The sequence below is a fragment of the Marmota monax genome, unplaced genomic scaffold (assembly GCF_021218885.2).
Source record: "Marmota monax isolate L192 unplaced genomic scaffold, Marmota_monax_Labrador192_F-V1.1 WCK01_AAM20220418_F8-fsc00037, whole genome shotgun sequence".
Taxonomy (NCBI): Eukaryota; Metazoa; Chordata; class Mammalia; order Rodentia; family Sciuridae; genus Marmota; species Marmota monax.
The window spans coordinates 9,262,070-9,278,522 of NW_026693245.1; the positions used below are offsets into that span (position 1 = coordinate 9,262,070).

At 38.9% G+C, this 16,453-nt stretch overlaps 1 protein-coding gene across 3 annotated transcripts in view; it reads left to right on the top strand.

Annotated features, from left to right (window-relative positions):
• Il31ra (interleukin 31 receptor A) overlaps nt 1-16,453 on the top strand; it is a 126,273-nt gene that overhangs the window by 96,097 nt on the left and 13,723 nt on the right. For 2 of the 3 annotated variants that reach the window (XM_058583125.1, XM_058583126.1), the window contains exons 7-12: nt 1,742-1,821; nt 4,004-4,220; nt 7,382-7,462; nt 7,751-7,933; nt 9,054-9,155; nt 10,166-10,312. In XM_058583125.1, the coding sequence (XP_058439108.1) occupies nt 1,742-1,821; nt 4,004-4,220; nt 7,382-7,462; nt 7,751-7,933; nt 9,054-9,155; nt 10,166-10,312 (810 nt within the window). The remainder of the gene's footprint in view (nt 1-1,741; nt 1,822-4,003; nt 4,221-7,381; nt 7,463-7,750; nt 7,934-9,053; nt 9,156-10,165; nt 10,313-16,453) is intronic. The other variant, XM_046456347.2, reaches the window with a different exon arrangement.

Below are 16,453 nucleotides of genomic sequence, written 5' to 3' on the forward strand. Positions count from 1 at the left end.
CATTTCACTATAAGATCCCAATCATTTAAAGTTAAAAAGATCCCTGAAGACAGTCTTTCAGTACTAAAATAGTTCAGATTTTGGCCTTAGAGGTAGGCTTCATTCTTTGTGGACCTAATATAGCATCCCAGCCACATAACTTCCTCAAGAAAGGATTCAGAGAGCAACAGCTGCATCTCTTCATTAGGTTCATTTCCTCTCTGCTCCAAATTGTAGGCCACTAGTCTCCTGAACATTTCTTTAGTACCTTCTGCTTGCCTCTCCTGGCTGAAGTGTGTAGGTCATTCTTTAATCAGCAGGTCAGCATTTTTACATTGCAGGTACGTGTCGGAGCGTTGAACTACAGATTGCCGGTGATCCATCCCTTGTCAGAACTTGCTTGAGACATTTGAGAGAAATAGTCCAGAGAGAAAGTGAAATGTAAATTCCTTGTTTTTGAACATTTTGTCCCTGTATAGTTAGATCATTGGAAACCTATACTCTCAGACTGTGTTTTTACTGAAACAAGTTGACTCAGAATTTATGCCCTTGTGTTTTATAGATGACAACCATGAGAAACATGTTTGTATTGTATTTCTATGCTTTTACTCACCTGGGATTGCAGTTTTGGGTCTTTTTGTCACCCTGTGTCCTTTTTGAGATAAATCCTATTTATGAACTTAGTGTCCATAGGCAGAAAACAATAATCTCTTCATATGAATTTCTGTGTTTTCTTTTTATCAGGTTATGAGAAATTATTCTTTTTTACTTTTCTTGCTGGGAAGACCAGCATTAAATTTAGAGCTCAGTATCTGAGTGTGATGACACACACCTGTAATCCAGTGACTGTGGAGGCTGAGGTAGGAGGATTGCAAGTTTGAGGACAATCTCAGCAACTTAGCAAGACCCTGTCTCAAACTAAAAGAAAAAGGATGTCACTCAATGATAGAATGCTTATGCAGCATGTGTAAAACCCTGGGTTCAATTCCCAGTACAGCTAAATAAATAAATAAAATAAAATAAAAATTTAGGAACAGTGAGGAACAGTGAAGATTATTTCCTTGTTACTTTCCTTTTTTTTCCCCCCTACATCTTATACCATTATAAGTACTCAAGTTCATTCTTTTTGGACATACACATGGTATAAATTATATATACATAATTTCTTATCAATTATCTGTGTCACTCCCAGCTTTATAGACATATTTCCATCCAGATTTGGGGGATCAATTATATTACAATGGGGTTGTATTGTACTTTTCTTTTTCTCTTTCGTTAAGTTATCAGACCCAAGTGCACTTCTTCCTTCCTTCCTTTGGCACTGGGGATGAACAGGTTTTGTTTTGTTTTTTGGTACTGGGATTGAACACAGGGCACTTTGCCACTGAGCTACATCCCAAGTCCTTTTTATTATTTATTTTGAGACAGGTTCTTGCTGAATTGTTGAGGTCTCAGTTGCCCAGGCTAGCCTTGAACTTTCAGTCTTCCTGCTTCAGCCTTCCTGGGATTACAGGCATGCACCACTGCATGCCAGGATGAGCAGTTTTATTTTTAAGTTTGGTTCCTTCCAGTTCCTCAACCGCAAAATGAAGACCACCTTGTTGGTCATTGCAAGGGTGCCATCTCTTCACGCTGCCGTCCTCAGCTGGCTCCCTCCAGCATATTCTTCTCCATTGCCTGTCTCACCCAGTAGCTCAGCAAACTTTCCCCATCTCCTATTGCAATTCCCTTCTAAGTTGAGCACCTATCTTGTTCCTTTCAGTTCCAGATGGCCTGGATCTGTGGAGGGTCCTGAGACCAGCTGAGGTGGATGGAAGGAGGCCAGTGCAGTTGCTCTGGAAGGTGACCTTCCTTTGAGTTCTTCTTTGTTTTTTCCCTGTTTAAACAAACAAGTAACAACAACAACAACAAAAAAAAACTTTGGTCTTTTATCCCTGTGAACACTATAATTCTTGAAATTTTACCTCCTGAATTTCCTTTCCTAGAGGGCTTTATGATGCTTCAAATCTCAATGTTTGCCCAGCTCAGAAGAGCCCCAGAGGTCATCTTGTAGATGTCCCAATGCACATTATAGACCCTGGGTCCCTCTTTGGTCTGAAACATTAACATTTAGGACCATTATGAAGTACAATACAGGAGGCACTGTGACCTTTTGCCATAAGCCATCCCAACTGGCTGCACTAGAACCCAGTGTGAAGACTCTCCCTACACACCCAAGAGGAACACTGACAGGGGTCAGTTCAGTGTCCTGCGGTCATTGCCAACATGTCTGGCACATGTGTCCCTTTAAGAACCAGAATATCGGGGTGCAAAGATAGAAGAGGGGCCATGTGGTCATATATAGGATGGAGGCCTGGGAGTGAGGAACAAGGAGAAAGGAAGAGGTAATAAGAGAAGGAAGTAGGAGAGGACAGAAAAAGAGGGGGAGAGGTAATAAGTAGGAAAGGAAATGGACAAACAGAGAGGGAAAAACTTCATGGGAAGTAGGAGAGAAAAGATGGGAAGTTGGGAGAAGAAGTTGTCTCCAAAATTCTCAAGATAATGCTCATTAAATAATCCCATACTTGCTGAAGTTCAGACAAGTTTAAATCCTTTTGAAAATGGAGAAATCACTCTGGTTAGCCAAGTGACATCTCAATTCCAATTATTCAGGGTTGGAACACCCCCTGCCTTTGTCCCTCTCCTTTCACACCCTAGGGGACACCCTCAGGTTGTAGAGGCAGCAGACAGGGTTGGGAAATCTTTGAGAATCAATCCCAGACGCCGGGATTTCTTTTATCAAGAGTGGAAACAGATGACTCTTTCAACAATTAATTTTTAGGGAGATAAACAATGACACACACCCACATATGGTCTTAACTACACAGGGGTGGGAAAGGATCAAGTAAGCCAGCCTGTGAAGTAGGCAAGACAGCTTCAATGACCTCCTCCTACTTCCCCTTGCCTTGGGACTAGCTTTTCTTTTGCCTGGACAGGAGAGCTTTTTCTAAGAATTTGAGTTGGTTAAAAAAAAAAAGTACTAAAATACTCTAAAATTAGATAGTGCTAATGGTTGCATGAGTCTATGAATATCCTGAAAACCATGGACTAATACACTTTCGAAGAGTGAATTTTATAGAATATGATTTTTATCTCAAAGCTGTGGTTTTAAAAAGAGAACAGGTTTTCTTGAGAGAGAAAAGCATATTAGTCATTAATAGTGTTTTATCTGGTCTTTTATGCTGTGGTCTGTGTAAAGGAAATTCCTGAATAAGGAAGGCAATGGGCCAAAGTGACTTCTAAAGCCCTGACTGACTACACACCCAGTCATTCTTCTCCATCTGTGTTTGTAATCAGCAAGAGAGAACAAAAACACTGGGAATCCCTATAAATCCTGGGAAATACTCAGTATGGTGACTACTAGGCAAAACATCTGGTTAGTAGGTTCAGGTTCAAGGCTGAAAATTGGGAGTTTGGCTTGGAGCCCCTCCACCCCCTCATATTGGCTTTTGACCAAGGGTCTGGGACTGGTAGGGCAGACCAGAATGACTTAGTCCCCAGCTGGATGCCTGGCTAGGGTGCCTGGTCTAGGGAAGCCTGCTGTATCCTCAGGGGTAGGAGGTGTGGAGATGAAAGACAAAGGCACAGGTACTCTCTAGCCCTCCAGGCTTCCAGGAAGAAGTTAGTCAGGGCCAGATCAGGCTTGAGATTGCTCAGGGCGACTGCCTTGTGGGATGGAGGGAAAGACTTGGAGGTGTGTTGCTTACACTGGTTTGGGCATTCTCCTCATTTAGTCTCATGAAATTGGGCTTATGCTAAAGGCTGAAAGGTACCAAGATGCCTTTTAGCAAATCGCTTCTTCTGGTACTTGAAGGTTAATATCACTGCAGCAGGGTATGTATTCATCACTGAAGGATAATTCCCTGATTGTAGGTCAGCATCTCAGAGCTAACATTACCCCCAACCTCTGTTCACCACTTCTCACTGTCTCAATGCCTTTTTCCTTTCTGGTGTTGGCAATAAGTTGTGTTTCCTTTGGCTTTAGAAAGCAAGAGGAGCCCCAGTCCTGGAGAAAACATTTGGCTACATCCTATCATACTTTCCAGAAAACAACACTAACCTCACACAGATAATTAATACCACCACCCAGCAGTGTGAGCTGTACCTGGGAGGTGAGACCTACTGGGTGTCTGTGACTTCTTATAATTCTCTTGGGAATTCTCCAGCGGCCACCCTGAGGATTCCAGCTGTCAATGAGACGCGTAAGTAGAGTGTGAACTTCTTTTGTGGGTGCCTGGTCCCATCCAACTGCTCATAGCACGTCCTGTCCTCTCAAGGGTGGTTGCTTCTCTTGAGTCAAAATGACAAGGGAGTGGGGACTTTTTAGGTTTTGGTGGAGAATAAATCTACTGGTAGGTAATGAGTCCCCTGAAATATGGTTTCTTTGGAACAAAGTCTGTGTTACAAATTAGAGACTTCATAAATGTTGGACAAAGACAATAAAGCTTAGGTGCTCTCCATACAGCTCATGTTTGTCCTGGTCCAAGCAGATGAAAGCTGGGTTGAGCCACTTGCAATGGTCATATTTGATCAGGATCCTCAGTGATCAAAGCCTCCCTTGATCTCCTGCAGGTGGGCTTGACCAGTCCCCAGCTGCTGGGTCTGAATGCTCACTTTCTAGTTTTCTTCCTTTTTTACCCTTCCATTTGACTCCCAAGTTAGGACAAATTCTAATGTGTATACTTGCTAGTCAGTGGCACCTTATACTTGATTAAGAAGCTTTGAAGATCTTACTGCTTCCAGAAAAACTTATATTTTACATCCTGTTTTGGATTAAAATGTCTTTTTGATTCTTATTCAAGAACTGCAAACAATAGATTTCCTTTCCTCTGATTTATTTTTCTCTATTAAACTAGTACTGTCCTTCATTCCATATGTTTTCTCATTTATTCCTTCAATAAGATGCATGTCCAATGGGCAGAATTTCTGTTTTCCCTTTCTTCTTCCTTTCTTCCTTTTCTTCTTTCCTTTTTCTTTTTAAAAATCTAATTTCAATTCCTATAGAAGCACAAAGCAGTTAGCATAGAGAACGCTCTCAGTGGGGATTTGTCAGCACCATTGTTAGAGAATGTTCTCTCCCATTTGCCACTCTCTCTCTTTGTTTGCCCCAGACTGGCTCAGGCATTTATCTAACCAGCTTTAGACTTCTCTGCCTTTTCTTCTTAAACTTAACCCATTTCCCCCATCATTTTAGAACTCCTGGAAATTTGTATTTTGTGTTTTGAGCAAAATCTTGATATTATTTTAGTATTTAAAGGCATTCCCTGTGGTCCTTGGTTCCTGACTTTCTAGTTCCTACCTGTCTGGTACTCTCATGATGAAGTTTCTGAGAAATGCATTTTGTCCTTGGAATATGCATACTTTGTTTGTATGCATTTTGATAAATAGTAATCTCAGTTCCCTAGTATGGCCCCAGAGTGAGGAATAGTGACAAAGGCCCTACAGTCCAACAAGCTCTGAGTTCAAATCTGTGCACTTGCACACGATACCATGAACCTTGGGCAAGTTACCCCATCTCTCTAGATCTAGGCTCCTTGTAAAATGGAGCTATTACATAATAACACAAACTTAATAGAACTGTTGTAAATATTAAATGAGATTCTGTATGTGAAAATCTTTGTCTTAGTGTTAATTATTATTATTGCCATAAAAAAATTTCCGGTTAGTTGAATTTCTATTAGACATGAATTATCAATTTAAAAATGCTATAAAATATACTTCAGCTAAAATTATGCTAAATTAATGTAGGTTTTCTCTATCTTTATGTTAGAAACGTCGATTATAATGGTCCTTGAATAGAAGTGTTGGCCGACTTGTGTCCAAACCTGGTCTGACACCTGTTTTTGTCAAGTTTTATTGAAACACCACCACACCTGTTTGTTTACATATTGTTTATGTCTTCTTTTGTGCAACAGTGGCAAAGTAGTTGTGATAGAGACCATTTAGCCTGCAAAGCTTAAAATATTTATTTTCTGGTTCTTTACAGAGGAAGCTTACAGACTCCTGTACTAGACATATAAGAAAGTACTATGGCAAGGCCCTGAGCAAGTTGGTGAGACCTTGTGTCAAAATAAACAATAAATAAAAATGGCTGGCCATGTATTTATAATACATCAAAATACACTCTACTTTCATATATATCTAAAAAGAACAAATAAAAAAAGAATATATGGGGGGAGACATTATTTATTATTTGAATAAAAATAAAAAATGTTTTTATTTCTTTTAAAAATTAAAGAAAGAAGAAATGAATAAAAAGGGTTGGGGATATAACTCAGTGGTAAAGCTCCCCTGGATTCAATCCCTAGTACCAAAAAAAGAAAGAACAAAGAAAAAGTAATGGTCTTCAGAATTTTATTTAATAAAGTAGAGATAACTGGAGAATTGTTATAATTTTTTAAAGTATAATTGTTACATATTGTCCACTTGTATGTGTCAGGCATTATGCTGAGATACCTTCTATTACCTCATTTTAACTTTGAAATGACCCATGATATATATAGATGCTGTTAGATCCACTTTCAAGATGATGCAGATATCCAGGAAAGTTTAGTAACTTGTCCAGGGACTCTCAGATGAGATTCCAGCCCAAGTCTAGATGAACCAAAATGGTATAATATACTTTATCTAGAGTCTTGGACGTGGTGTTAATTGTGGTCACAGATGCTGTGTGATGCTGGGCTGGGCTGGTTACTTACCTCTGTGGGTACCCATGTTCTCATCTTTAGAACAAGATTGGAATAGATAAATCTTCAGGCTCCTTCTGCCTGAACATGGGAGTTTTTATGAGACTTCAGCCATCAGGCAGTTGAACAGTGTTCTGAGGCAGGGTGTGAAAAAGCATAGCCACTGTGTGGTGAGGGACCTGAGAAGGAGGAGGGAACTATGCTGGAGTAGAGATCAGGTTGGGCCATGAGAGCTGGCAAAGGGGAAACAGTAACTGAGAATTTGCTGGATCCAGTGTGTTTGTCTTCATGCAAAATAAGAAATTAATGGTGTTTATAGTCAAGCGCTTTCCCCCTTTCCTAGGGAGGAGCTGTGTTTCCTACCACTGTGGAAAATGTGTTGCATTTAGAATAATTGTTCAAAAAGTTCTTGTTGAACGATGGAAAGACCAGCAATTAGTCTATATTCAGTAGAATGATTTGGAAAATTCTTTTTGAAAATCCCCCAGTAAGGCAAGGCCTTTCCTCTTTTATAATTGCCACATGGCCTCTTGGAACTCTTTCCCTGCCTCTCATGATCTCCTCAATCTTGTTAGCACACTGGGCACTTTAGACCTGGCTCCTCCTATTTCTCATAACTCCTGGTTTGGTGAGCAGAAGGAGTGTGGTTTTTTCAACCAGTGCTCTCTCATTTTCAGGTCAGGATCTGTGGGCAAATCATTTATTAAGAAAAATGTCTCTGGAAAGATCAGAACTGCAAACAAGGGAAAACAGGCCAGGTAGGGGAGAAGACTGAGCCAAGGGTGCTTTTCAGTGTCCCATAACTGCTGTCACAAAATACCACAAACCATGTGCCTTAAAACAAGAGAAATTTATTGTCTCATAGTTCTGGTGGCTAGAAGTCTAAAGGTGTTAGCTGAGCCATGCTGCCTCCAAACTCTTCAGGGGAGGCTGTAGTGGAAGTCCTGAACTTTGACCTTCTTTCACAATTTGGGCAATAATTGGATGCCAAGTGGTTGGGGCATTGGGTCAAGCAGCTGTGAAGCAGTCTTTGTGTCGTCTTTTAGCATTTCAGTGCATTGAGGCCATGCAGGCCTACTTTGCCCAGGACCTGCTGGTGGTGGAATGGCAAAGCTCCGCTCCAATGGTGGACACATGGATGGTTGAGTGGTTCCCAGATTTGGACTCGGAGCCCTCTGACATCTCCTGGGAATCTGTGTCTCAGGCCAGGAACTGGACAATTCCACAAGGTGACTGGTGCCAAACCTTTAAGTTCCCTCTGTGCAGGATTTGGTTTCATTTTAATCAGCTTTTAAATTTTTAACTTTGGCTTCAAAACTGTAAATGTAGTTAGTAGCATTTGACAAGCTTGTACAAGCTTACTGAAGTGTCACACTGTTTGGCATTTCCCAAGTATCACTGGCACAGAAAACTGTGGGTCTCAGAACATGGAGCCTTTCCCTGTATCCAGGCGCAGATGAAAACACTATCCTAACACCCAGATATCTTGATCATCTTGGGGATAACACCACAGTTTGGATACTATCTGTCCTACTTAGGATACTCCCTTCTGTTTTTGCTGCCTGGTTAAGGACCTGGTTAAGGTCCCTTTCTCAGGTGACTGATATAGGGAATTGCTGATTTTCAAGTAAGTCCCTGCCCTATGCAAGATGTATAAGTGAGGCTTTAGCTTATCACTCTAGCCATTTCTGAATGCTTAGTGGCCTTCATTAGTAATGGCACCTATACTAAGAATTATACTAGTCAGGTGTGGTGGTACATGCCTGTACTCCTAGCAGCCTGGGAAGCTGGGACAGGAGGATCACAAGTTCAAAGCCAGCCTCAGCAACTTAGGGAGGCCTTAAGCAATTTAGTGAGACCCTGTCTCAAGATGAAAAATTTAAAAAGGGGGTACTGGGGATGTGACTCAGTGGTTAAATGACCTGGTACCAAAAAAAAAAAAAAAATTACACTCATGTAGGGGATGCAGGCAGGCAAAGGAGCCAGAATTCATGGTATCTCAGTTCTCCAGGGTGATGTGCTATTGCCAAAAGGATTAAATTTATTCTGCACTGCCCCAAATCATATGATAAAATCAGTAATGGAGAAGGGACTGGATATCTTACTTGGATGGTTTTGTAATTTTATCAGAGTAGTCCAGCGTTTAATTCTAAGAATTAATTAGAAATTCTTAGAACAAAAATAGACATTATAGATCATCAAGGAAATTGTAGAGAAATGAAGTATCTTCCGTTGGAACATTGAAATATCTTCCAAGTTATGGTCTTAGACATTAAGCATTCCTTCTACTCTGCCATACTCTACAATTAGCTTAGTTTTTTTCCCTTTCTTTCCTTTTTTTTGATATAGATAAATTAAAACCTTTTCACCTCTATAACATCTCTGTGTATCCACTGATCCAAGACCTAGTGGGAGAACCATATTCCATCCAGGTGTATGCTAAAGAATGTGGTATGTATGAACAAGGCCCTGTGGGTGAAGGGAAACCATGGGGACTGTCCAATATTCAGAGAATGTTGTGAATGTCTATAGCTCATTCATGGTTGCCTGAAGATCCAATTGTGCAGCACTTCCATCTTGTAGCCATCTCTGTGTTGGATATATTGGGGTCAGGTTATAGAGTCACTAGATTTTATAGGTGGGGTAGACATTGAAGATCATCAAGTTCAATTCTCTCACTTCAAAAGTGGAAAACTGAGACTCAGAGAGGTGAAACAACTTTCTCAAAGTCACCAAAAAATTTAGTGCAAATGGAGCTGCAACCAGAAATAATAATGAAGACCAACTCAGGGACCCTATAGAGTTCATCACAAGTTAAACATGTTAAAAATTATTTTTCAATTTTTTCTCACTAGTTATACATGATAGTAGAATGTATTTTCACATATTATACCTATATGGAGTGTAACTTCTCATTCTTCTGATTGTATAATCATATACACATTTAGGATAGTAATGTCTGATTCATTGTACTATCTTCCTATTCCCATTCCCCTACCTTCCCTTCATTCCCCTTAATTTTTTTAATGTAATAAGTGCTTTAGTAGCAAATTGATCAGATTTATTTTTACCTCTGTGGAAGTTAACATATTCCAGATTCAATGTTAGAAAATAATTCCTGCTATATATGCAAAGGTAGACCGTGGAGGCAGTGTTCAATTACTTGAAAATAGCTACACTTAACACATATAAATGAAAGAACTGGATGCCTCATTGGAGCTAGGGGTATATAAATAAAGTATTTTTCCCTATGGTCTTTGATACAACTTTTCTTATTATTTAAGATGCATGATTGCAGAAAACAATCCTTCCAAATAGGGTGACTCATCAGTTCCCTCCTCAACCTCCATTCTGCACTTCAAGGACTGTGGTTTTGGTTTGAGTAGGGACAGGGCCTCTTTGGGGAAAGGATCTGCTGGAGTGTGTTTCCATTTGGTCTTTTTTCTTTCTGTCCTCTCAAGCTCCATGGAGGGGTCCTATAACCAAGGCAGAAAATATTGGTGTGAACACAGTTACAATTACATGGGAAGAGATTCCCAAGAGTGAGAGAAGAGGTTTTATCAGCAGCTACACCATATTTTACCAAGCTGAAGGTGGAAAAGAATTCTGTAAGTATGCTCATGACCAAGTTGAAGAAACACAACTCCTCAGATAGATGATGTGGATAGACTTGGAGGGGTGGCTCCTGTGGTTGTAACCTGCAACCTTGCATGAATCACTTAGCTCCTTTGAGCTTTTCTGAAAACTGGGTCCCTCTTGAGTTTGGAGGTTAAATAAGAGTGAAATGACTGTACCCAAGAGTCCTATAGGAATGGCAGAAATTGATATAATTTATCTTTGACAGGCTTTGAGTGATTTTATCCCTTGATCATTTATTCCTGGGAGAGGTATGCCTGGCTTAAAGAATGGCAGAGGACCAGTAGAATAGAGGAAGGGGACCAGGGGTGGGAGGAAGGGAGGATAAGGGAGATACTGGAGAATGAATTGGATCAAGTTATACTGTTATATTGTGTGTATGTATGAATAGGCAGCAATGAATCCCACTGTTATATATGATTATAACTCATGAGCAAAAAGGAAAAAAAAAAAAAAGCACACGTCAGAGGGACATGTCCTGTTTTGATGGCACTTACTTTCAAGGTTCTTTACCATGACTTCTACTGCCCACCACTATACTGTGCTTTTTTTCTTGAGTCTACAGTATCTCCTTTTTTTTAAATTTAATTTTATTTTTTTTATTGGTTGTTCAAAACATTACAAAGCTCTTGACATATCATATTTCATACATTAGATTCAAGTGGGTTATGAACTCCCATTTTTACCCCAAATACAGATTGCAGAATCACATTGGTTACACATCCACATTTTTACATAATGCCCTATTAGTAACTGTTGTATTCTGCTACCTTTCCTATCCTCTACCATCCCCCCTCCCTCCCCTCCCATCTTCTCTCTCTACCCCATCTACTGTAATTCATTTCTCTCCTTGTTTTTTTTCCCATTCCCCTCATAACTTCTTATATGTAATTTTGTATAACAATGAGGGTCTTCTTCCATTTCCATGCAATTTCCCTTTTCTCTCCCTTTCCCTCCCACCTCATGTCTCTGTTTAATGTTAATCTTTTCCTCCTGCTCTTCCTCCCTGCTCTGTTCTTAGTTGCTCTCATTATATCAAAGAAGACATTTGGCATTTGTTTTTTAGGGATTGGTTAGCTTCACTTAGCATAATCTGCTCTAATGCCATCCATTTCCCTGCAAATTCCATGATTTTGACATTTTTTAGTGCTGCATAATACTCCATTGTGTATAAATGCCACATTTTTTTAATCCATTCGTCTATTGAAGGGCATCTAGGTTGGTTCCACAGTCTAGCTACTGTGAATTGTGCTGTATGAACATCGATGTGGCAGTATCCCTGTAGTACGCTCTTTTAAGGTCTTCAGGGAATAGTCCAAGAAGGGCAATAGCTGGGTCAAATGGTGGTTCCATTCCCAGCTTTCCCAGGAATCTCCATACTGCTTTCCAAATTGGCCGCACCAATTTGCAGTCCCACCAGCAATGTACAAGTGTACCCTTTTCCCCACATCCTCGCCAGCACTTGTTGTTGTTTGACTTCATAATGGCTACTAATCTTACTGGAGTGAGATGGTATCTTAGGGTGGTTTTGATTTGCATTTCTCTGACTGCTAGAGATGGTGAGCATTTTTTCATGTACTTGTTGATTGATTGTATGTCTTCCTCTGAGAAGTGTCTGTTCAGGTCCTTGGCCCATTTGTAGATTGGGTTATTTGTTATCTTATTGTTTAATTTTTTGAGTTCTTTGTATACTCTGGGTATTAGGGCTCTATCTGAAGTGTGAGGAGTAAAGATTTGTTCCCAGGATGTAGGCTCCCTATTTACCTCTCTTATTGTTTCCCTTGCTGAGAAAAAACTTTTTAGTTTAAGTAAGTCCCATTTGTTGATTCTAGTTATTAACTCTTGTGCTATGGGTGTCCTATTAAGGAATTTGGAGCCCAACCCCACAATATGTAGATTGGAGCCAACTTTTTCTTCTATCAGACGCAGAGTCTCTGATTTGATATCAAGCTCCTTGATCCATTTTGAGTTAACTTTTGTGCATGGCGAGAGAAAGGGATTCAGTTTCATTTTGTTGCATATGGATTTCTAGTTTTCCCAGCACCATTTGTTGAAGATGCTATCCTTCCTCCATCGCATGCTTTTAGCCCCTTTATCAAATATAAGATAGTTGTAACTTTGTGGATTAGTCTCTGTGTCCTCTATTCTGTACCATTGGTCCACCCGCCTGTTTTGGTACCAGTACCATGCTGTTTTTGTTACTATTGCTCTGTAATATAGTTTGAAATCTGGTATCGCTATACCGCCTGATTCACACTTCCTGCTTAGAGTTGCTTTTGCTATTCTGGGTCTTTTATTTTTCCATATGAATTTCATGATTGCTTTATCTATTTCTACAAGAAATGCCGTTGGGATTTTGATAGGCATTGCATTAAACCTATAGAGAACTTTTGGTAATATCGCCATTTTGATGATGTTAGTTCTGCCTATCCATGAACAGGGTATATTTTTCCATCTTCTAAGATCTTCTTCTATTTCTCTCTTTAGGGTTCTGTAGTTTTCATTGTATAAATCTTTCACCTCTTTTGTTAGGTTGATTCCCAAGTATTTTAATTTTTTTGAGGATATTGTGAATGGGGTGTTTTTCCTCATTTCCGTTTCAGAAGTTTTGTCGCTGATATACAGAAATGCCTTTGATTTATGCGTGTTGATTTTATATCCTGCCACTTTGCTGAATACATTTATTAGTTCTAATAGTTTCTTTGTAGACCCTTTTGGGTCTTCTAGGTATAGAATCATGTCTCCTGCAAATAGTGATAATTTAAGTTCTTCTTTTCCTATTTTTATGCCTTTAATTTCTTTCGTCTGTCTAATTGGTCTGGCCAGTGTTTCGAGAACTATATTGAATAGAAGTGGTGATAGAGGGCATCCCTGTCTTGTTCCAGATTTTAGAGGGAATGCCTTCAATTTTTCTCCATTCAGAATGATGCTAGCCTGAGGCTTAGCATAGATAGCTTTTACAATGTTGAGGTAAGTTTCTGTTATCCCTAGTTTTTCTAATGTTTTGAACATAAAGGGATGCTGTACTTTGTCGAATGCTTTTTCTGCGTTGATCGAGATGATCATATGGTTCTTATCTTTAAGTCTATTGATGTGGTGAATAACATTTATTGATTTCCGTATATTGAACCATCCTTGCATCCCAGGGATGAATCCTACTTGATCATGGTGCACAATTTTTTTGATGTGTTTTTGTATCCGATTCGCCAGAATTTTATTGAGGATTTTTGCATCTAGGTTCATTAGAGATATTGGTCTGTAGTTTTCTTTCTTTGAGGTGTCTTTGTCTGGTTTCAGAATCAAGGTGATGTTGGTCTCATAGATTGAATTTGGAAGAGCTCCCTCTTTTTCTATTTCCTGAAATAACTTGAAAAGTATTGGTATTAATTCTTCTTTAAAGGTTTTGTAAAACTCTGCTGTATACCCATCCGGTCCTGGGCTTTTCTTGGTTAGTAGTCTTTTGATTGCTGCTTCTATTTCATCCATTGATATTGGTCTGTTCAAATTGTGTGTATCCTCCTGACTCAGTCTGTGCAAATCATATGACCTAAGAAATTTATCGATGTCTTCACTATCTTCTATTTTATTGGAATATAGGTTTTCAAAATAATTCCTAATTATCTTCTGTATTTCTGTAGTATCTGTTGTGATGTTGCCTTTTTCATCCCGTATGTTAGTAATTTGAGTTCTCTCTCTTCTTGTCTTCATTAGCATGGCTAAGGGTCTGGCAATCTTATTTATTTTTTCGAAGAACCAACTTTTAGTTTTGCCAATTTTTTCAATAGTTTCTTTTGTTTCCATTTCGTTGATTTCCGCTCTGATTTTAATTATTTCTTGCCTTATGCTACATTTGCTGTTGTTTTGCTCTTCCTTTTCTAGGGCATTGAGATGAAGTGTGAGCTCATTTATTTGTTGGTTTTTTCTTTTTTTTGGAATGACCTCCAGGCGATGAATTTCCCTCTTAAAACTGCTTTCATTGTGTCCCATAGATTCTGATATGTTGTGTCTGTATTTTCATTTATCTCTAAGAATTTTTTGATTTCCTCCTTTATGTCTTCTGTAACCCATTGATCATTCAGTAACATATTGTTCATTTTCCATGTGATGTAGGATTTTTCCTTCCTTCTTTTATCATTGATTTCCAGTTTCATTCCATTATGATCAGATAAAATGCATGGTATTATCTCCACCCCTTTATATTTACTGAGGGTTGCCCTATGGCATAATATATGGTCTATTTTTGAGAAGGATCCATGTGCTGCTGAGAAAAAAGTATATCCACTTGATGATGGTTGATATATTCTATATATGTCAGTTAAGTCTAGGTTATTGATTGTGATATTGAGTTCTATAGTTTCTTTATTCAACTTTTGTTTGGAGGATCTGTCCAATGGTGAGAGAGGTGTGTTGAAGTCACCCATAATTATTGTGTTGTGGTCTATTTGATTCTTGAACTTGAGGAGAATTTGTTTTATGAACGTCGCAGCACCATTATTTGGTGCATAAATATTGATAATTGTTATGTCTTGTTGGGGAATGGTTCCTTTTAACAGTATATAATGTCCTTCCTTATCCCTTTTGATTAACTTAGTCTTGAAGTCAATTTTATTCGATATGAGGATGGCCACCCCTGCTTGCTTACGAGGACCGTGTGCGTGGTATATTTTTTCCCAACCTTTCACCTTCAGCCTGTGTATGTCTTTTCCAATCAGATGTGTCTCCTGGAGGCAGCATATTGTTGGATTTGTTTTTTAAATCCATGTTACCAGCCTATGTCGCTTTATTGGAGAGTTTAGGCCATTAACGTTTAGAGTTACTATTGATAGATGGTTTGTACTTCCAGCCATGTTTGATTATTTATCTGTTTTTTTTAATTTAGTTTGTTTCTCCATGATTAGCTTTCCCCCCGCCCTCTGTCTTTACTGAGGCACTTCCCACTGATGGTTTTGGTTATTGTTTTTCATTTCTTCCTCGTATAGTGTTTTGCTCAAGATGCTTTGCAATGCTGGTTTTCTGGCTGCAAATTCTTTTAACTTTTGTTTATCATGAACGATTTTTATTTCATTGTCGTACCTGAAGCTTAATTTTGCTGGATGCAAAATTCTTGGTTGGCATCCATTGTCTTTCAGTGTTTGAAATACGTTGTTCCAGGATCTTCTCGCTTTCAGTGTCTGTGATGAAAAATCCGTTGTTAACCTTATTGGTTTACCCCTGAATGTAATCTGCCTCCTTTCTCTTGTAGCTTTTAATATTTTCTCTTTGTTCTGTATATTGTATATCTTCATAACAATGTGTCTTGGCATTGGTCTACTGTGATTTTGTATGCTCGGTGTCCTGTATGCATCCACAATTTGTATATCCGTTTCCTTTTTTATTTCTGGAAAGTTTTCTATAATTATTTCATTCAGCAGGTTGCTCATTCCCTTGGTTTGAACCTCTATACCTTCCTCTATCCTGATGACTCTTAAGTTTGGTTTTTTTATGTTATCCCATATCTCTTGGATGTTTTTCTTGTGATTTTTTACCAGCCTTTCTGAGTTGGCTAGACTCTTTTCAAGATGATATATTTTGTCTTCATTATCTGACGTTCTGGCTTCTACTTGCTCCACTCTGTTAGTGATACTCTCATTTGAGTTTTTAATTTGGTTTATAGTTTCCTTCATTTCTAGAATTATTGATTTTTTTTTATAATCTCTATCTCCTGATAAAGATGCTTAATTTCTTCTTTTATCTGTTTATGTAATTCATTTTTAATGTGTTCTTTCACTGTTTGAATTTGCTGTCTCATATCCTCTTTAAGGTTCCATTCCATCTGTCTAAGGTAATCCTTGAGTTCTTTATTTGACCATTTTTCTGATGCCTCTAGGTCCTCCTGAATATTTAGGCTGTCCTGCATTGTTTGTACTCCTTTTCTTCCTTGCTTTTTCATGCTGCTCATGTTACTTCTTGTTCTGTTTGTCTGCTGAGTTACTGTTTACTTCTATAAATTTATTTGATGCTTGGGAGGAAAGGTATTAGAATGGAAGGGAAGAAGTCACTAAAGAGAATGAGAATAAGCAGGTAGAATTCAAGGAAGGGGGAATAAGGAAATTGAAAAGAAATGAAAAGACAAA